Source organism: Struthio camelus, chromosome 3 (assembly GCF_040807025.1).
Source record: "Struthio camelus isolate bStrCam1 chromosome 3, bStrCam1.hap1, whole genome shotgun sequence".
Taxonomy (NCBI): domain Eukaryota; kingdom Metazoa; phylum Chordata; class Aves; order Struthioniformes; family Struthionidae; genus Struthio; species Struthio camelus.
Window position 1 is genome coordinate 64,047,518 of NC_090944.1, and position 23,317 is coordinate 64,070,834.

Consider the following 23,317-nt stretch of genomic DNA (forward strand, 5'->3'; position numbering starts at 1 on the left):
ACTTAATGGACTGCAAAAGCAATTCATATTTTTAAAAATGTATCTGGAGGATGATTACAAATCCCTGCAGAGGCTAATTGCCAGTCGATTAGCATAGGCTATATTTCAGAGAATTCAGATAAACGAGAAGTTGTTTAGAAAAAGGAACGGAAATTGAAAAACTACATTTGTTCCACACGGGCATTTAATGGATCACAGAGTCATGCATAAAATGTTTAAGCTTTTGTTTTCCTGGTCCTCTTTACTGAATTAAGCTTTCTCTTACAATCACAGATCATTAAAATGTTGATTATTGTATTGTTTATTTTGGTGTCCTTGTTTCCATTTTTGTTATAAAGTATTTTCATACATAACATTTTGAGAAAATGTTCACACCACTGGAAAACCAGAGAAGTTAGTGTAGGTTTTGGAATGCATGCAGCTGTCTGAAAGTGATAAACATTTGAGGTGAAAGTTGGGACATTTGTTTCATTATTGCTATTTTACTTTCATTGATTTATGAGTATGCATTACTACATGTCAATATCAATATGGCAGTATTTTTAGTGATGTTCATAAAACATAGAGATAAAAATGGATAGATTTTGTTTTAGGATGTATACAGGTAGCTGTCAGTTGTAGACTGGTGGTCACCATCACAGAATCACAGAATGGTTTAGGTTGGAAGGGACCTCTGGAGATCATCTAGTCTAACCTCCCTGCTCAAGCAGGGTCCTGTAGGGCATATTGCCCAGGATCACATCCAGACGGGTTTTGAATACCTCCAGCGAAGGAGACTCCACCACCTCTCTGGGCAACCTATTCCAATGCTCTGTCACCCTCACAAAAAAGAAGTTTTTCCTCAGGTTCAGATGGAACTTCCTGTGGTTCAGTTTCTGCCCGTTGCCTCTTGTCCTGTCGCTGGGCACCACGGAGAAGAGACTGGCCCCATCCTCCCAACACCCCCCCTTCAGATACTTGTAAACATTGATGAGATCCCCTCTCAATCTTCTCTTCTCCAGGCTGAACAGGTCCAGCTCTTGCAATCTTTCTTCATAGGAGAGGTGCTCCAGCCCTCTGATCATCTTGGTAGCCCTCCGCTGGACTCTCTCCAGGAGTGCCATGTCTCTCTTGTACTGGGGAGCCCAGAACTGTACCCGCAGTACTCGAGATGTGGCCTCCTCTGGGCTGAGTAGAGGGGCAGGATCACCTCCCTGGACCTGCTGGCAACACTCTTCCTAATGCACCCCAGGAGACCATTGGCCTTCTTGGCCACAAGGGCACATTGCTGGCTCAGGCTTAACTTGTTTACCATAAATCCCCCATTTTGATATCGTGATTTTGAGGACCAGCAGAGCTTCTCTAATGCATACTCATTTTTACAAGTATTTTTAGGAATATTTTGAAACTTAGATAGTCCATATGAGCAATCAGGAAATTACTGCAGGATAGAGGCATTGGTTATTTCTCTAGAATGTTGCTTATTTGAAGATTTACTTCAGTTGCTTTTCAAGAACAGAGCAATGTAACAATTGCAGATCATCACTCTCATTAGCATTAGCTCATATTCTCCTTTCCTTCATTTGATTCAGTAAAATTCATTCTTTTCTGATTGTTCGCAGACTCTTTGCTCAAAAAAGTGTTCTTATTATTTTTACAGTTTTCCTACTTTAGAAAAACAAAACACACCATGGCAGTAACATATACCCTTGGAATAAATGCTTTTATTTCTCACTTTCAAATCATTCCATTTGATTATGAAAGCTTAACATGGTGATATTGCTCCATAACACGTTAAAACTCTCACAAACTCTTTTTGCCTACAAGGTTCCTCTGGCTCTTCTGCCCCTGAAACTGGCTCTTGGCCTGGGATAACGAGCAAAATTTTCAGCTTTTATTTTATTTGGATTGTAGTAAAATCTTACAAGCTTTAGTGATTAAATTCCTTTCCAGGTATGTGTATATAATATATTTGACCAGACTTTCTTCGGCAGAAGTGATAGTATGTAAAGAATTAAGTTAAACTCTGCCTTCCTGAGCTGTGCCGGCCTAATTACAGTACAACATGTTTAATGAGAGTTCTTCCAAGGTATTTGTGACTGATATGGCAAACAGCCCAGAGGCAAACTTCAAATCCCAGTGTCAAGAATTGATTCATTGCCTGTCTGCAATTAACAGTTGGGCTTAAGGGTCTCATAGAAAGCTAAAATAAGCCTCCATTTCAGCTGGTATGCTGAGTCCAGAGTTGTTGACCTTTTTAGTTCAGATGCAACTGAGTGACTAGGTATAATAGAGCAAATCACACAGCAAATACGTCACAGAATATGAAGAAAGACCATGTTGTTTAAATTTACTCATAGTCTTTAAATAAGTTACACATCAAAGAAAGGTCCACTGAGGATGGGTGGGATAAGGAAAGAAAAACAGTAAAGTTCATATAAAACAGATCTTTCAACCTGAGGGCTAAAAAGAGCAATAAACCACTGTATATATCAAAGAAACTTGCCATCTCTCTTGCAATTGTTTGAACCTGTGAAAATTGGTGCCAAACCAGTGCTTTCTGTCCCCATTTGTTCTTGTGCAATGATGTGAGTTTTCCAAGCAAAGAAAACAGGAAAAAAATCTGTCATAGCATTGCATATGAAATATAATTACCAATGATACTCCTGAAAAACATACTTCATGTTGCTTATCCCAAACAATGTTCATACAAAAGAAAAGGAAGGAAAAACACTACAGGAAACATTCTTTGGTAAATGTGCTTTGTTTAATCAAAAAATCATTGGTCTTGGCTAGCTCTCAAGACAAATGTCGTGGCATCCCGTGACGCTGGCTTTAGGAACATACTCTTCTTCCCCTGCTAAAGGCTGTTACACTTCCTGACCTAAATACTATGTATAAAGAACTGAAATAGTTACCGGGTTTAAGTTAAGAGATTTTCTTTGAGAAGCTTTCCTCGTATATAATCGTCCACTCTGAAACTTTTGGAGAAGAATCTCCATGGTGTCACAGTGCAGAATAAGATATTCTGTCTCCTGTCTAGCTGCTGTGCTAACAACAAATTAGAAACGTCTTTTGGAGGGATTTTTTTTCTTGTTATCTGTAGATGTTTGAATGTGTAACTGTTATGAAACAGTATTAACACTGGCATTTTTCGGTCTTACTTTTATAGTACTGTTTCAAACATACATGTTCTCTCTTTCATTGCATAGTTAAAGTTCAAGTGATTTAAATCTTATTTTTTCAAACTAGAGAATAGCATTACTCACATACCAGAAGGTTAAGTAATGTCTGGGATTTATTAAATCATTCAGCAAAGTTGACCACAGACAGTTGCATATAGAAAAAATGCTGGAAGAAAAATGATCTTCTCTTGGTGTTGTTCATTCTGCTATAACATATTAAGAGTGAGAGTCAAATACTTAGTATCATTTCTGTCTCTGCAGTTATTATATTTCTTAGACTTTTAACTAGCTTTACTTTTTTTGTTAATAAACTCTTTGAGCATAGAGGAAATATGTAGTCTTAAGCCATAGGAATGATGAAAAAAAGGTAATGTTTAATGTTAATTTGACGTCTTGATAAAGCAGCTTTGGGTTATACCAAGGTAAATTTTTACTTATTGGTGACATTAATAAATTGTTGACTTCTCTTGCCAATTAAGTGTTATACACTTCTTACAAGGTTATATTCTAAGTATATTTGCAAAATTCTGTTGCTGCTGTGTTCAATAAAAAAGCATTATTGATGTTGCAATTTGAAATCTTTTGTATTGCATCTGTTCCTAGTATTCCGAGTAGCCTTGAGACTTTGCTGTGCTGTTTTATCAGCATTTCACAGATAAAATGCCAGTTGTGGAAGCTGCAAAATATTTAAAATAATATTATAGATCAGATAACACTAACCTAAAGTGTCAGAAGAAACTGAAGAGACATTCTTGGGAATTTCAGGTCCTTAGGATTTTCTGAACATTAAACTTGTTCTAAAATCACAAACTAAGTATCCAAAAATTGAGCAAAGGTAACAGAAAGTCATCAGCTGCTGTGTAAGACTATAACCTATAATTTATATATGATTCACTTCAATGAGTGAAAGAGTATCAAGTAAAATAACTATGAAAATTCCGTAATAAAAGAGAAATATCTTTAAAAACTTATTCCTGCTGCAGTTTATTCCTTTTTTAATTTGATTGTTTTACTTTGCATAGAGTTACAACCCACTTAAATTTTTAAACATTGCCTTTTTTGAATTTTATGGTTTGCACATAAAAGAATATTTGTTGTATGGATTATATGGTCTGTGAGTAGGACTGGGTAATACATATTTATGTCTTAATTTTTTAGAAAACTGTGGGACATATTTCCCAGGAGTGAAAAATGACCCAGATAAATATTTACAAAGATGTCCCGAGTCTGTAAAAAAGTGGCTAAAACAACTGAAGAATGCTGGGAAGATTCTGCTATTAATTACCAGTTCTCACAGTGACTATTGCAGGCTCCTGTGTGAACATATTCTTGGGTAAGTGCAATGTCCATTTCAAGTAATATCTGCCAGCAACTTGAGCATTTAGAGATAAGCCTACACTGTAGGGAAATTGATTTCATCTTCCTTATGTGTCATAACTTATTTGGATCTGAGGTTTCTGGTGGCACTGCCTCTGATTAGGGTGCAACAGGGTACTCAAGACAAAGTAGTCCACTGGGAGCTGGGAACTACAGTTGACCCACGGCACAGTTGTATCCTATGTTTTAAGAGCATCATGGTGGGACTGAAGGTGACAGGTCCAACAACTAATTGAGGACATTATCTGAATCCTGATTTTATCATAAGATTTTGCTGCAGTATCCTGTTCAGGTCACTTCCTTTCTGTGCTTCTCCATTCATGAGCATAAGTAGTAGTAGTTCATTTCCTTTCAGTAAATCTACACAAAAAAGTTCATGAATACATCTTCCTAATGCATAGCTTCTAAGAGAAGGTTGTGCGTGAGAAATGTGCATTTACAGATTGCAGCAGAAAAGATAAAACAGGTAGTTCCTTGCACTTAGCAATTGGCTGAGACTTGCAGCTGCTCATGACAACAGCTATTTTTCAACTGTAATTTTAAGAATGTGACTGGTCGGGTCAAATTCAGTGAAATGCAGCAGAGCCATCACTGATACCCCTAGAGATGAATTAATCACTGATGCAAATAGCCAGGTGAGTGACATCGTGAGACTGACTTTAGTCATTAAATGAACTGAAGAAACAAAGTAGTGCAATATGAGCTAACCTTGGCTGTCTGTAGGTTTGTAAGGGAACAGCAGAGTGAATACAGCAACGCAATAAGAAAACTACAAGTCAAGTGTGAAACGGAGCTACCCTCCAAAAACAATCCAGCCAGTATCACCTTCCTTTTGTACTCTCTTGACTACCTGGAACCAGAGCATCAGCAGTGCCAGTTCTCACTGCCTTATACTTGCTTGTTTGAGTTGGAAATCTACCTCCATGCAAAAGGCAATTCTCCTGATCAGTGTCCTGATATGGCTGTGGTTTTTTTTTTCCTTTTATAGATGTGTATAGCTGTTATGAATGAAACTGGGTGTAAAATTATTGTATAAAAATTTGGGGTTTCTTTTGTGGATAATGTTCCAACAGTTAAAGGCATCTGTAGCGATCATGCTGGAAGTCAGTAAGAAAGGTAGCAGAGAGGGTTCTCTTTCAAAAGACAAAAAGAGAGTGGATTATTTTGTCTCTTTCCTTATTAATATGGGACATTCTACAGTGTTTATTACAATCATATTTTTCAGTGACTCATGCAATATGGCTTCCAAGACATCTCGAGGAATGAGTATTCCACTATCTATTAGACATTATTGTAAAGTAATTTTCTTCTTGAAAATAATTCTAAACTTTTTATTGCTCTCGTTTGTTCCATATCTCCTGCATAATTTAATATGACTCTACATTCCTGTACTGCTTTTTGCACTACTGAAATATAGTCATCATCTGTTCCTTTAATTTTAATTTGTCTGGGCTAACTGAATTTCATTCTTGATATCAACCCTTATGAATAACTGCTGTGTACTTCTTTATTATATTTCTTTCCCAACTTCTTTCCAATTAATCAACATGATATTTAAAAGTTCAGAACTGTACATAGTATACAGATGTTACATCCAACAAAACCAAGTATAAAGATGAAGAGCAGAGATGTGTGTGAAATTTTAGCCTCTTCATATCTTTATCTTGGAACTATTAACTTTTTTGCACTTTGTGGAGAAAGTTCCTCTTTGGATAGAGAAACTACTGGCCATATAAAATCAGTAATGAGAAATGCATACCTAAACACATTATTTTCTCTTTAAAGAGCAAAGTATCCTAGTTGCTGTCATCTAACCAGGTTATCCTTAATTGAGAGCCATTTTTGTAAGGAGAGAAGCGTCAGAGCAAATCTTGTTTTTAACTAAAATAACAAGCATTTCTGAGCCAAACTACACACACATTGCTGGGATCAGTGTATAAAGGCTTGTAAACCTATTAAAGCAGGTATGAGTTCAGTCACACAGGTAGCATTATCCTAGTGTGACTGTTCAGGCTTACCGACAGTGAAAATGTGTGACAAGTTAATTGAATGGGTAAGTGTTGGCAGGAGCACATCTAAAGACAACTTTATGATCATATAGTCACTAAAATTGAGTGTCATTTCACCTGTTCATGAATGTTAGCTGTTAAAAAGCTAGTAATTTGTCTAAGATGATCATTTTGATTCCCTCAATGGTCAGCAGAGAGAAAAGATGGGCATCATCCCTGTCAATTCATTCTACATCATAAAATAGTGTCTGAAATAAGTGAGATGAAGTGCCGTCTAAGAGTTTGCATGTTTCCTCATGGGCTATATATGCGGTGTGGATCATGAACTGTGATTCAGCATGCAGCTTTCGGGTGGATAAAGTTATGCGAGATATATCCTACTCTCTGTCTCATCCATTTACTGTAACCACAAACCGCCAAGCACAAGCAGTAACTGGAACCAATTTTGTCATGTGTAATGTCACACAGTAATGTAACATCAAGTATATATTCTCATAAAATGAGAATTGTACAAGAAATTGAGCTTGACTCAAAAAAGGCTATAGGTGACATCTCTCTTCACATAAAAAACTGTTTCTTCTATGATAAATCAGCACAAAGTTCTTGTTCCCATTAACCAAATCTTTCTGAAAGACTACATTCATTCTGTTTTAACTTTTGTACACAAAGTACTGATCATTATTTCCCTGAGTCTTTGTTGTGCTACTAAAGTGTTGGCTCTTTTTTGAAAGTTCAAGCTTAATTTACCTGTTGAAACACTGTTTGCACAATATATTAATATGAAAACATATCTCTATTGATATCTGCCATCCAAGCATATAAGAGGCACATCTGTTTGCTCAGCTTAAGGATAGATCAATGGGCATTTTGTAAGAAAATGCCTTAGAGAGGTGAACTCTCTATGCAAATATTTCCTCTAGGGTGAAATGTGACTTTGATAACAATTGGATATATGCAAAATAAGATCGTTTATTGCACAGTGAGTGATTTTGATCTCAGGATAGTTTCCTTTTGTTTAAGGTAAGCTCATGGGAAGCCTTTAGGCCATTTGATTGCCATCCAATAAACATGTCCTGTATTAGACAGTTATTTTGATCTCACTTGAAGTTTATTTTGTTTTATATTAATACTTCTACCACTATTCTTTCCTTTAAGTGAAGAAAACAACTTTCTAGCCAACAGAGCCTTCCAGATAGAGGATTTTTTTTTAAAAAACATGTGCCATTGTAATGTCTGCTGTTGGTTATATTAAAAAGGTAGAGCTTTACAGATAGCCACAAGTGGAGCAAAATAAGCAATGTTAAAATTTCATTATAGAAAGGAAATGTAAAACCATTTATTTTTAAAGCTGGAATATAATTGAGAGAGCAAATTAAAAGATTGAAGACAAACTCACAGGGAGAGCATTCACTTGTTTAGTCAAGCTATCTCAGTTTAATGGAAAAGTATAGATTATTTGAATATGACACATTGAGGTAGTTTTCTTCAAATGAAATTTTTCAACTGTTGATAGTATTTTAGTGCCTTTAACCATCCTGGACTTGCTATGCATGACTACCTCGTTCCGTGCTAGGTTATCCATTGTTTTTCAGGTGTAACAGGCAATACAGTCACACAAGCAATTAAACATTTCTACTAAAATAAAACACTTCACATATGTGGAATGTTTATATTTTCCATTAATAAATAATAATCACTCTTTAAGAAATTTTTAGCTAATTTTAAATTGTAGTAACTTTTAAAATTTGTAAGAAAGCATTGTTGTTATTATTTCTTGCTATACTTCCCAGCAGGTTTTTGTATTAAGTGAGGTCAAATAGATTCCTCAAAGTAAAGACCCTTGCTAGAGTAGGAATAAATGGCCCTTCCAGAAATAACTCATCTCGTGCTAGGAAAGGTAGCATGTATGTCTCCCAGGGCTGCTTATTTTTCCTACTGGCTTTACAGACTTGCAGTCTTACATACATGTCTCTATTTTTTAAATACCTAAGTTTAAGTAACATGAGTTCCACTCGTATGCCTTGCTTAAATGTTCAATCCCATTTAAATTAATAGAATTACCACAGTTCAGATACAAATCTGTATTTTCATGAACCTAATGACCTTGAAATATCTGAATTTAATGGTGGGATTCAGCTAGCAGATTAAGATTCCTACTCATAGGTGTCTATTTGTGAGCTGTATGTCTAACCTCCCTGTAATCAGTGGGGACTTGGTGAGTACAGTCCGCAGAATCTGAAGAAAGAGTTCAGCTAACAAAACGTCACTTCAGCTTTCGGGTATACCCTTTAGACTTCACTGACTGTTTTAATTAGATCTCTGTTGACTACAGTGGGTCATTATACACCCATTAGGCCTGTACACACATACAATAGAGATGCCAGCCGGATAGGAACCTGCTTTTATGTCATAGTCTTCCATTAGATCCTACCCCAGAAGTTAGTAGAATTTTACAATACATATATTGTTTCTAGATTAGAAAACAGGTAAAGATTTGTTCTATTGTCTCTAAATAAGATTCTTAAGGAAAACAAGTACTGTTGTTGTCTGTGTTTTAGATACTTAGTTTAGGTGGCTGAACTGCTTGATTTTGTTTCTTCTTCGGCCTGTTTCCCTTTAAATGCTGTTATGTAATCAGCTCATAAATACTGAATAAGCAATAACATTTCAGGGATTTTGATAACAGATTCAGATACCAGGTTTACTATTCCCCTGTGTATGACCTGTTCAGTTATTTTGACGTTTCTACATCCAGGATAAAACTTTTAGATCAGAGGTGAATTTCTCTGGCAAGGAACTAAGGGAGCATGCGCTTCCTCCTATTAGCTTCCAAGAGCAAGGGAAGGAGGAGATAACAGGCTGAAAAAGAGATAGTTTGTCCCCTCTTCGCTGCAGGATGTGAGTGATCGCAGACCTGTAGCTGAAGCCATCACTGTAGCTGGGATGTGGAGCCTTTATGAGCTTTCTGCTCAAAAGGGAAGAAAGTCAGGATTAGCTTGTCCATAAGTGCATCAGGACTGTATCAGCCACTTCCAGAAATGTTAATCTTTGTAATTTCACCTGGAAGAAGTTTCTAGTAACAAGAATAAAAAAGGAGGCCTGGATTATTCCTGGGGTGAAAGGTAGAAGCTATAGTGGAGATAGTGAGGCATGGGGGAAAGTGCTAGACTGAGGGGCCAGGACCAGATTGTACAGGGTCCAGTACACCATTCCAGCCAGGTCCTGCGAGAATTAGCCCTGGTTGTTACAGTCTTGTTAGTTCAGAGGTCTACAGAAGAGAGATGGGAAAGTTTCAGCTTAGATGCCGTTTCCACTACAGATAATTGCCTTGTGATTTAAAAATTGCATATCTGCAATTCTCTACCACAGTCAGAAATGAGTGGTTAGAAGACTGGAATCCACTCTACTGCAAATAAATAAAGGCTTGAATGGTGTAATAAGAGCATTTCTGGGTATATGGAGCCCCTAAATCTAGATTTAGAAGAAGAAATGTCTAAGAAATTACCTTTGTAAGTAAATCTTTTGAGCTCCTGTATTCTTACTCTGTAAAGGAAAACCCCTAATGTAGGCCTTTCTTACTAGCCTGAGCACAGAAATTTGAGAAGAATTTGCCTTCAGAATAAACCACTCAATACCAGTGTGTTTTTACTGATCAGTATGTTTTCTGTTCCAGGTACTTCCCCATCTGTTTACTCGTATGCTGTCTCCCGACATTAAAATATATCACGTTATATCTTATCCTGAGATTTAAAAACTCCCTGGGCTAAAGACCATATTTTTAAAAATAATGAGTGATTCTCAAGGGTACAGTACATTGGGCTGTCAATCCAAGTATCTTTTCATTTATTACAACCTCAGTAAAAGAACAGCACTAGTGACACTGAACAAACATATCAGGACAAAAAGTGACAAAAACTGCCTTAAAAAAGTGTTTTGTTACTTTGTCATTTATGTGATCTTAAGTGTTAATTAATTAGCTTGGCGAATTTAATTTCCTTTGCTTTCTAGGCATGATTTTGAAGACTTCTTTGACATTGTGATCACAAACGCTTTGAAACCTGGTTTCTTCTCCCATACACCAAACCAAAGACCTTTCCGAACTCTTGGTAAGTTGTAGTCATAATCGCCTTTTCATCTTCTCTCCTCTAGCTTAAAAAAAAAAAAAAAAAAAAAAAAGCAGGATGGGAGAGGATCAGAGTAATAGCCAGGTTAGTATATTTTGATAATCTAGCAGTGGGAAAAACAGTAGATTCTACACAGGACTGAGTTTCCAGAGATGTTACTATGAAATTTCTTAAGATTGAGGAACTCTGAGAAAATAAGAATTGCAATATAGAGAATAATAAAAGGGAGAGCTGAGACAATAAATAAAAATGGTATTACTTAGGGCTCAGATGTTGCATCATTAATGAAAGAGTAAAAATCTTGTTCTTTATTTTACGGACAAGGTCATACTCAGAAAACTGAATTTAGTTCTGGGAAAAAATATACCAGGTATATTTTAAAATTTTGAAGGAAATTCAAAGAATGACACAAATACAATTGCAAAGCTGGAGGAAATGATTTATGATGGAAATCTGGCATTATTAAATGTGTATGTTTTGGCTAAATAATGACAGTGTAGGCTAAAAGGAAGTGCCCCTCTACTCACTTAATTTAATTAAAACAATCTGAAACATTTGGCAATGTTGTCCATTAGGTAATTAAGGTAGTAACAAAAGAGGTTTACAAGAGCAGTATTTGTTAAACCAGAAATAACAATAGAAATATGGATGAAGCCAGAAAATTTTTCCATATTTTGGTAAATATCCTTTATGATTAATTTCTATCCTGAAAATTAATCTTACGTCCAAAATAGTGTAAGTCAGCGTATATTGAGCATACATTTTAGCCTTTTATGACAGGAAAGTCAGCTGTTCTGGCCCAAAAGAAATTGTGCCTTTGGAACTTTTGAAGTAAAGCTAAAACGACCAGTGGAAATATATATTGAAATTGTATTTTAATGTTTTAAATATTTATAGAGGAAAAATAAATATGAAAAGTCTTTAAATGTAATTTTTAAATGATTAGTTCAAATAGGAAATTGCCAAGTTAACAATCTGAGGAAAAATAGCTTAGAAGGGAAATTGAATCTAGTTATATAAAATGAAAAGAAAAAAGCAAAACCATAGAAGGTGCTACAATCTCAGTTCTGTAAGCATTTTAGTTATATATATATATATATATATATATATATATATAATATATAAAATGGATATTGAAAATAAAACATAATTCACTTCAGATATTTTTAAACAATCTGATTAGCCTCACTTCCTAAGGAAATCCTGCTGTATCTCTCTGTCAGTGAACCAGCTAGCAACTTTTGATCCTTTTGCTCAATTTCAGTAAATTTAATAAAGGGCCAAAAAGCTCCAAGAAATTTCTACAAGTCTTTTTTCTGCAAACAAATGCAGAGCAGATGGAAAAGACTTCAAATTACTGCCTTCACCAAGGACTAATGTGTGGCATCACATTATTAGATACTTGAAATTCATCACAGCTGAGAACCACAAGAAACTATTTCAGAACTATCAACGTTCATAAAGCTGTTTCTTTCTTATGCATTCGGACAGGAACAGTATTCCCTGGAGTCTTCTTACGCACTTACTGGATTTTTTTTCTGTTTATATTTTAGCATTGCAAAGATGTTCAAGTGAGAGTTGGTCACTCATTATATGAATACGTTATTAATGCAGAAAAAGTAGTAGTAGTAAGGAGACCTTACTACCTAAGCAAGTGAGACATACAAACATAATTAGAGTAATAAGCAAGTAGCTAATTTGCTCAAACTACAAAACTGTGAATGGATTTTTTTAAACAAATTTATATGCAATTTATGATAAAATATCTTCTGTAAGACCAGCCAGAACATTCAAGGCAAATGGTTATACATATAGGACAGGTTTTTGGAGACATGCCTTGAAGTAATGAATAGCTAGTTTAAGAGTATGTGAAGTGTTTACCATCAAGATAGAAACAATTATATGAGAAAGTATATACAATACAAAATACAAATTGTAAAATAATACAAGTTTATAAAGTATCTTTTATTGTATCAAAGGTTCATTTTACAGAACAAATTTGTTCATGGAACAAACTTTATTTCAATTACAGGAGCTTATTTTTCTAAATTACTGTAACAAATGTTTACTCTTGGATCCACTAGTGCTTTAAGAAAGTATTTACTCTGATGTACATGTATATTTTTTTCCTATTTCAAAGAAAAAGTAATGAAATTTTGTTTCCGTGATAAAATATATCCAGTACTTGGAGAGAGAGGAGCGTCTGAAACACACTGGCTATTTTCAGAACATTAAGAGGTTCTGATTTGAAACAAAGCTTTCAGAAAAATTCTGCAAAGTGGAAAACTACCTTGAAAAATATATATTAGAAATGCCACCACGCACCATTTCAGAAAGGAAGTGTGTTCCCTGATGTCTGCAGCGGTTGGGTGAAACAATCATTGCCTATCCTGAAGTGCTATGTCTATGCTGAGGGTGTTCCTCAGAAGGAGGCGTGCATCCAGGGCACCCTTGTTTTCTAGGCGAAGGAAGCATGAGCAGGCAGGCCTGTTCATTCAATAGTAAATTGACTATCCATTACCTGTTTCACTCAATGATTAGTCCTGTGTGAGGCTGACTCTGGGCACAGAATAAGGCACAGTTCTCCCCCACCCAAATATAGTCTCCAAGTCCCAGTATGAACTACGGGCATCAGGTCTACAACCAGAAGCATGAACAAAAAGCAGTCCTGATGTGCTGAGAGCTGTTGACAGTGCCATCAATTTGCTGGCGAGGTTCCTTAGCTACCCTCTGTAAAACTAGGCAAGCCTCTCTGAATCCTATCCACTTTTTTATTAAAGATCATTGGACTAACTCTGAACACATTTTGTGTTTCGAGTTTTCCAGCAACTTTGTACATTGTCAGGAAGTCTCAAAGTTGATTCTGAAGTTGAACTTGAAGAAGTGAGAAGTTTGATCTGGTCAGAAAAATTGTGACATTTCTAGACTTTTTTCACAGGACACTTGCCTATTGACATTTTCTTGCAAATGGAATTTTCTGCAAAAAAAAATAGATGTACCACTGGAAAAGTGTTCCCTAGTACTTGATAACTTAAGTGACTGCTTACGAATCCAATCCATTTCTCCAGGGCCGAGTTTCAGCAACATTCTTCCATCCATCAGTAGGGCTGAATTAAAAAATAATTCTAATAATATATCTAGTAGGTTTTCATTTCTTTTTCAGTGGGATTGTGTTATAAATGGACTTCAGGCACAAAATACGGAGTATGTTCTTAACTTCAAATACCGCAAGTGTTGCATTGTCTATTGGAGCTAAATTTTATTTATATATAAACATAATTTTTTGCTGAAAATGTACTAAAGGAAAGGCTTTGAAGTTTACTAAAGAGAAGGATAACTTCTTTTCAGTAAATAATTTCAAAAAGGCCACTGTGTTCAGTAAACATTTGAAGGAGGACAAGAAACAGGACAACATGACAAAGAAGTCATTGTCTGCAGAAATGTGATATCATGTAACTGTTCTGCATAAATGCTTTTTGCATTAGACAAGCAATTTTAGAACTAATTCATTTATAACCATGAAAAATGATTTTAGTTGTGCAATTAAAAATGCATCACTGCTTCATTTGAATTTCAAGACATGCATTACTCAAAGGAACCAAAACATTATTTGAAGTCTCACAAGATTCGTGAGACTGCTTTTTGTTAAACTGAAGCACTAAAAAGCACAATAATTAGTTTTTTTATTTGGCATAATAGTCTTTGAAGGTATCATAATGCTAAATGGAGAAATAGCTTATACATCTCTTTCTGAGTTTTAGAGCAGCTACGTATGTTTTCGCCTGGCAAAATAGTTTTTATATAGTTAGGCGTAGCTTATATAGCAAAGCAAAGTATGTATTTTATGAGAACAGTGCTATGCGAAAATCACTTCACTCCCATAATAAAAGTAGCCCATAATTTATCTCATGTGCTTGTTATTCAGAAGGATACTTTTACTTTTAGGTGTTCAGGCTAAGGATCTTGTCCAAAATGTTTGTGTAAATCCTATACTGAGAATGTAGGGTTTGCTGTCTTTCCTTTCAACAACTATAGCCAGCTTAAAATACTATGTAATTTCATGTAGGACTTGAGGAAATACAGAAGAGCAAATACAGTTCTGACTCATCTCATAATCTGTGGTATGCCAAGATTTCTATTACCTTTAACAGAGCTTTCCCTTTATCACATCACTTATTAATGTAGGTCAGATTACTAGCCTGACTGCCAGCTCTAGTCATTGTCAAGTACATTCTTTAGAAAATAAAGTAAAATGAAAATGCTAAAGATAACTCTAACTTCCCTGAAAGCCTTCTATAAGTTTATATGTACAGGGAATTCTCATTTGGTCCTAAAAAAGATTTTTATCTTTCATTAGCAGTTGAGGAGTAGTTACTGTATATTTTGGTATGGTTTTCTAATAAACTGAAATTGTGTTACTCATAAGTGTTCAGTATGTGAATGTACAAGGCATATTTAAGGGTGTAAGTGCTGATATATCTTCATATGTATGTGTATATGTATGCACAGGACAAAAAGATCCTTTATATGAAGTGACAGTGGATGTGATGTTTCTGTAAGATTATGTGCCTTTATTAAACATCTAGATAAGCAGACCTGCTCAACTTTTACTATAGAGATTCTCAGGTTTTCAAAGCCCACTTTCAATTGCACTTCCTAGCTGTCTGCCTTATTCCTACACTTTATTTTCTGTCCCGAACTTGAATGAGGCCTCTGCTACATGATGTAACCTCCAGCTTAGGAATCTCTTTGAATCCTCCAAATTTTTATGGATCTTTGGTAGCTGCCATTTTTAACAGCTCACTACAGCTTTTTTTTTCCTTCTTCAATTATTCTTCTCTAGTCTTTTAAAAAATACAGGAAAATTCTATAAACTGAAAAGAAAAAAGAAGAGGAGGGTATAAAAATGACTTAAGAAAGTCTTTAATTAATAGGGCCTCAAGATTTCATAAGATGATGATCCTATGTCTGCCGTTTACGTTTTTTTGTGAGACATCTGGGCTTGATTATTTCCAAAGATGGAATTCAGAACTGGGTGGAGATCAGGGCTGATGCTATATAGCTATTTTTATGCATTTACATTTGAAGGGCTTTTAGGCCCACAGAGTGGGATCTGAAAGGGAGTGGCATCATTCTCCCGTTAAGTTAAATGTGTAAGTCTTTTAGCTTCTTTTTATGTCATTCTTTTTACATTTTGACTTGTGTTAATTAAGACTTTAGTCTTTACAGGGAGAAAAATAACAAAATTTTACCCAGTAAATATTTTAAATGCATTAAGTAAAACTAAAATTTCTATTAAAAATGTAGAAATTCTGAAACAGATGATATTGTGCTGCTATAGGCACTATAATATGGTCATTTAAATAGTCTTGCAGTATTTGCTTGTATGAAAAGCATAAAAGCCATTTCTAGAACTCTTTCAATCAAAACACTTCAAATTGAGTCTACAATATAGTTACTATATTTGGTATGTTGTAGGCATCTCAGTTACTACCTCTATATTGAAGACTGCCTTGAAAACAAAATCTTTTTTCTTTTTTTTTTCCACATCAGCCTGAGAGGTTAAAAGTCAGGAAAACAGTCACGTGTTTAGTCTGTCACTATTATTTGTTCCAATTACCTCTCTTTTCCAATCTTGTCTTGCTTTAGATATTTAGATCTTATTATTTAAAGGTAGATTCAAATTCAAATTTAAAATTACTTTTAGATTTAATCCTTAGCTCATCACGAATACAACAGCACAACTATTAGTGTTTTCACGCAGAGACTTGATACTTGGCAGAGAGCTCACTCTCCCGATAGGGATCTGGTCTTTTGCTGCACCTGTGAATACTTACCCAAATATATGGGTTATGGTCCTTGGTCTGCAAAGACTTAAGGGATTCTGTCATATTTTCCAAAGATTTTGTCTATACTGAAATCCTTCAGCTTCAAGTCGTTGCTGGGATTAAATAGGATATGTTCTTCAATGGTTTAACACAGGTCCCTTGTGCGTCTTTTTCATGGAGCACTGAAGCTTGGATGCCCGCTCTTCCCTCCATAAACAGTGGTGGAGGCAGGGAAGAAGCAAATTCCCTCACAGAAGTGCAGAGGTGCATAAAGCATGTGCGTGTGACACAGATGAATCAATGAGGGCACTGGAGTGGCCAGGTCATGGGAAGAGTGAAAAGCATGGGAGGAGGCAGAGTAAGAGCACAGCGTAATATGTAGACACTCAGAGGAGAGGGATTTCACCCTTTGATGGGGTTTTCTGAATTTCGAGTCTTTACATTTGCATTTCTGTCATTATCTTAAGGATGATTTTGGAAATAGGTCTAATATGTCAAGCAGAGATAGCTTAAAGGGAATGTAACAGTGTACTGCCCAGCTTGGTGCTTCCCAGCTTGCTGTAAGTCAGCAGCATGGTATGCAGCGCTGCCCATCCAGGAAGGATCTCTGGACTCAGGAAGCCATCAGAAAAGAAAGTCCAGGAAAGGCCTGTTTTCCCACTCCTCAGAAGAGACAAACAGAATAGGAACACCACCAGCAGAACAAACCTGTGTAATCCCCTCCTGCAGTGTCTTGTGTTATTCTTTTATTTAATGCAGTTACCACTTTTCAATGCAAGCTACCACTTGCATACCACTTTTATTTAATGCAGTTGTGCTTTTTGCCATTTTTCTGGAGAGAGAGCCTAAGCTTATCTGGAAATATTATATAATCCAAGGCTGCATAATAATGCATATTTGCTGAAAGCTCACAACAGAGTAGCATGCAAAGTTTATACTGGTTGAGGACTGCTTATCCAGGAGGAGAAAAGTCCATAAATGTTTTACATAGGTCTTCTAAAATAGGTGGCTTTGTATTGTTATAACATCACACGGTAGTCTGAAAGCAATCCGTTTCTGTCATGGAAATCTTGATTAGCAATTCTATACAGTGTATTACCACCGTTTTTCATATATTTTCTGAATATTTAGAAAAGGAACTAAAAACTCTGTACTCTAGTTTTCAAAACTCAATCTTTTTGTACCTCGTAATATATTAAGATCTAGGATCTCCTAATTCTCTGATATTAGGAATAGATTCTAATCTAATAGATTCTAACCAGAGGAGCCACTGTTTTAAGGGATAAAGTATCTAATTTTGTGCCCAAGTTACCAATAAGAAATAATTCCCTACTCTTGTCTCTAATAGGGATTCTCATTTCATCCATCATTTGGGGGAAAAGAGGAAATCTTTCTGAGCAAATAGTTGGTACGGGTAACAAAGCCTTTATACAGAGAGATCCTAATATTCAGTAATAGATCCTGACTGTTTTCAGTGTTTATTATGAAAACTCCAAAAGACTGTAGAAGTGCCCTATGAAGGTGACTCCTTCAGCTGACACCCTTTTGGCAGCATGGTCAATGCCTGATTCCACATTCTGAAAACCAGGCCAGGGTAGGCCAGTAGGGCTGACAGTGAGACACACACGCAGACAAATTTAATCTCATAAAATAGAGGTTGTTTCATACAGTTTTTTATCGTTCCCCCAAGAAGTTCAGAGAGTATTTCCAAAACCCACAGCATCAGGCTCCTTGGCCGAGTCTTTCACCTCCCATCCTTTGTTTAAATGATCTTAATCTAAAACTATTCCACTCAGATTACTGCATTTGCACAGATATCAGCTGCTCAGCAAAGTTTTTCTGGCAGTGTAAACAGCCGTCTCAAGGACTTCTGGTTTCCCAGTATTATTTATATGCTGCAGACAAACATTAAAAGCATCAGTCTATGTTACCTACTAATCAAAGGGCTTTACCAATTAATCTTTTTTAAGTTTGCTAGAACTACCTTAGAACTTTTGGAATCAACAGATTGGCAATTGTTTGAAAATAGGGAGCTGATCATTTCCTTCTATGAGTCAACATGTTTGTAATTAAGCCATGGGATAGGTAAGGTGGGAAGCTGTGGTTAAAGGATCTCTTTTCTAACAGTTAAAGTTTATTTCATGTCTGCCAAACATAGCCTTAGATGATAGTATGGATTTTATTTTTTACATATTCGGTACAGTGGCCTATGTGAAGGCATCAAAAACACATGCAAAGTAAAATTAATTAGGGCCAACACATTCTTGCATCCTTTTGCAGAATGGGTTGCTAAAGACACAGATAGACACAATATCTTTTTAATAGATGATACCAAAAAGTCTTTGTTCCTTGGCATAAAGCTTCATGGGTTCTGATGGTTTTCATAGCCCTTGGCTACCTTATTTGATGGTCGTTACCTTATAAAAACAAAATAAATATATTTTGAATGTTTTGGTTCCGTTGCAGAGATACTAAATTAGGTAGACATTGGGAAAGCAGAAGGAGGAGAGTTGGAAAAAAGATTCTTGAGGGAGTAAATTCATTTTACTAATTGAAAGTATATCGTTAGAACCATACTGTAAAATGGTGCAAGGGACCACTCTGCACTGATAGTAAACATAGTAAACATACATAAGTAAACCACTTATACCATAGTTAGACTGCTCTAATTTCTGTATGTTGCCACTAACTGTAGTAGACTGTGTGATAGGCAAGCAAAGCAAACCAAGCTTTCCGTTACACTACATCCCTTTTGGCAATCTGAGCAGAGAGGCCATTCATTCCTTTCTCCAAAGGAAAGGAATGGAGGGTTTTTCTTGGAGTGGGCTTCACTGACAGTTGCTTCAGAGGTGTTGGAAGGCCAGCTTCTTATTGCATCATTTCCGTATATTCTCACAGATGATTGCTCTCACTTGGGCACTTCACGCATGCCCACATGTCATTTTTCTTAACGAGGGAAAAATGGAACTCAGCAAATGAGAAGTTAAAGGTTTGAGCAGTCAAGTTCTGTTTCTGTTTCTATCAGGAGGGCATAGTGCTGGCATGAATAAGGCAATTTACTGTAAACTTGATGGCGGGAGCATGTGCCGAGCTCTGAGATTTCAGCTGATCTGCCCTTCTAGGTGGGCAGTACATGGTCATAAGGTTGAACCAGGCTATGGAGATTGGGTTGGATGCTGCTTCTTAAGCTCCTTTGGCTAATTCCTCAGCCATATTAGCCAAACAAGGTGCCAGGACACGGGCTAATTCTTCAACATTTAGTCTGCTTTCCCAAGACAATGCAGTTTATGCTCACGGTATGTATGAGTAGGAATTTCTGGCCATCCACTACTGCTAAACTCTATTTGTAAGCCTGTTTCAACCAAATTTGAGCATGGCCTAGTACTGGGGGGAGAGGCTAGCACACCAGAAGACTGAGCTGCCATTCAGAGGGAGCTGGACAGGCTGGAGAGCTGGGCGGAGAGGAACCTCCTGAAGTTCAACAAAGGCAAGTGCAGAGCCCTGCACCTAGGGAGAAATAATCCCATGCACCAGTACAGGCTGGGGGTTGACCTGCTGGAAAGCAGCTCTGGAGAGAAGGACCTGGGAGTGCTGGTGGACAACAAGTTGAGCATGAGGCCCTTGTGGCCAAGAAGGGCAATGGTCTCCTGGGGTGCATTAGGCAGAGTGTTGCCAGCAGGTCCGGGGAGGTGATCCTGCCCCTCTGCTCAGCCCAGAGGAGGCCTCACCTGGAGTACTGTATCCAATTCTGGGCTCCCCAGTACAAGAGAGACATGGCGCTACTGCAGAGAGTCCAGTGGAGGGCTACAAAGATGATTAGAGGGCTGGAGCATCTCTCCTCTGAAGAAAGGCTGACAGAGCTGGGCCTGTTGAGCCTGGAGAAGAGAAGACTGAGAGGGGATCTCATCAACGTGTACAAGTATCTGAAGGGGGAGTGTCAAGAGGATGAGGCCAGCCTCTTCTCCGTGGTGCCCAGCGACAGGACAAGAGGCAACGGGCACAAACTGAACCACAGGAAGTTCCATCTGAACCTGAGGAAAAACTTCTTTTTTGTGAGGGTGACTGAGCATTGGAATAGGTTGCCCAGAGAGGTAGTGGAGTCTCCTTCGCTGGAGATATTCAAAACCCGTCTGGATGTGATCCTGGGCAATATGCTCTAGGTGACCCTGCTTGAGCAGGGAGGTTGGACTAGATGATCTCCAGAGGTCCCTTCCCACCTAAACGATTCTGTGATTCTGTGATTCTGTGATTACAGATTCTGCAAAAGTAAAAAGGAATCTGTCAGTCCCGGTTCAGAAAAAGGCTGTAGCATAAACTTACTCCTTATTAGCTACCAGAGGATCCACACAGGAGACTCTGGTTATAAAAGATCCAGCCACAGGAAAAGCATCTGTGAGACTTTGCATCTTATTAGACATTCAGTAAATTCAATTGCAAGACACAACTTTATAGGAAACTAGACCTCATTTTTTCCATCATTGTTCCTAAACAACTCCTTGTTTATTAAAAAAATAAAAATAAAGCCTTTGAAATATGGCATCTGTTTGTTTCTGAGTATCAAGATGAATACTGAACTATGGATTCATTCTCCAATGCTTACCCTTCTTTAAAAGAAAAAAATTAAAGTAAATGTGTCAAGCCAAGTTCTTTATATGTTTGCATAGTATTCAAAGAAGTACCTTAGAAGATAAAAGGAATAAGAAGTTATTCATCCAAAAATCAAAACAGTGAAAAACTGCAAAATGTTCCTGCATAAAGATGGCAGAGGTTGCTTCAGCTGATTACCTTTGATATTAAATACTGTGTTTGGCACTAAACTGATGATAAGAATATCGCAGAAAGCTATTTCAAGGAAAACTAAAGCTGCTGCTTTCAAAAGCTAGTTATAAACAATATTCCTTTTGTTAAAACTGGAAAATATGTTTAGCATAATTGCCAAGTGATCCAAAAACGGATTTCTTGTCTACCGAAAGCGTATTTTCATTTTCAAAAGGAGCTGCAGTCGTAACTAACTAACTGTAAAATCCTATTTATTCATTATACTGTGTTATATTCAAGGAACAGATAAAAATCAAAGCCCAATTGTTTAAGGTATTGTGTAAACACCTGATAAGAGTCATTTCTCTGTCTTCAAGGAGTCCACAGGCAGATCAGATGAACAAATGGTAGAAAAACAAAAGTATTGTCTTTTCTTCTTAGAGCCAGCAAACTGAAGCACAGATTGAATCACTTACTTACCCATATTCGTACCTCTGGCAGATCTACATATTTAACTAAGCTCTCCAGTGTCCTAATCCAGAAGCAGTGAAGATCTGTAAACTGTACTTGCCAAAGGACTCCACAAGAGTGGAGGATCCTTTTAGCTTTTTCCAAAGATCCATCATGGGAAAATTAAGAAAACATGATTGCAATTAATTCTGTTGGTTTTATTTTTTATGGTTCAGTGATATACCCTTTATAAGTTTAAATGACTAGACCTACTAACTTGACTTGTTCTACACTGGAATTATTCAGACCAAATTAATTTGAAAGCAATAGTCTAGCATAACATTTTGGAAGACAGTTCTATACCAATGATTTTGTAAATTGGTTATTGGTTAGCAAGTCATGTGGTTAGCAAGTCATGTATATGCCTAATTTTAATGGAAAAAACTTTCTTCGTAGAGAACCGTGTTAAAAACCCCTTTAATTTGGTTAATTACTTTCAGTCTTCCAGCCGTGTGTACTTCAAAGAAGCTTCTGTCAAAGAACATTCTGTGCCATAGGCTGCAAAATCTTTCACTCATGATGATGCTTTAAATGTGGTTACTGAAGAGGCAGCATCACCATTTGAAAATAACAGTTGTTATAGCAACAATAGACAGTAGCTATATAAGCTTTAGAGTTAAATATAATAGCTCTATATAATTCTATTTAAACACATTCACAGTGTGCTTATTGCAAGTCAGGATATATAGAAAATCCTCAACTGTAGTTTTGTGATCGCTTCTCAGTGTTGCTATTGTATTTTTTCTTTAAGTATCTCCATTCTCCAGGATATTAGCAGAGAATGGAGCCATGATACAGTCTGATCTGGACTGTACCTGACTCATCAGAGATATCAGGCAGGATAGCTCGCACATTTAGTAAACCAGTTAATCAAAAAGCATAACATGTTTTTCCGGCAGTATGGGCTACTATGGGCCTGACAACCTTATCCTTTCTCTACAGCGAATCCCCACCAGATTTGTATTATGTTCCATGTACTAGTCGTTATTTTCAAAACCAAAGCCAAAACACCTAAAATGACCAACTCATGTTCCCAGACAAAACTATATTTAGCAAACAGACTCCTCTGGAATAAGGGAATTCTCCTGTAACACATGGAAAGGTTATTAAAAAGAGATCATTTACTATTTTTTCCTTCATATTCTCCGAGAAAGCATAGCCAAATGCAACATCTAAAAGCAAAGCAGTCAGCAGTGAACACAGATCACATTTACAGTTGATAATACTCTAACAACATGTGATGCTGAAAAAGATTTGGGATTTATGTGAGTTATCTCACTGAATGTGAAGACCCAATACTCTGCAGAAGGCAAAAGCAAATGCAAATCTTGCATGTATAAGCGGGACTTGCAGCACTAACTTTCTGTGCAGCATCAGTAGGACCATTTCCAAAGAGATACCTTCAGTTCTCATATTTACCCTTCCATAGAAATACTGAAAGTTTAAAAGGATTGACTATAGTATTATGTGTGAGGAAGATATAAGGTCATTTTATCTAATTTACTGAAGAGAGCATTAAGATGTAGTCTTAATGACCAAGTCGTTTG

At 36.7% G+C, this 23,317-nt stretch overlaps 1 protein-coding gene across 1 annotated transcript in view; it reads left to right on the plus strand.

Annotated features, from left to right (window-relative positions):
* NT5DC1 (5'-nucleotidase domain containing 1) overlaps window positions 1–23,317 on the plus strand; it is a 158,062-nt gene that overhangs the window by 95,952 nt on the left and 38,793 nt on the right. Inside the window, exons 7-8 of the mRNA XM_068938106.1 lie at window positions 4,323–4,497; window positions 10,559–10,656. Coding sequence (XP_068794207.1) covers window positions 4,323–4,497; window positions 10,559–10,656 — 273 coding nt within the window. The remainder of the gene's footprint in view (window positions 1–4,322; window positions 4,498–10,558; window positions 10,657–23,317) is intronic.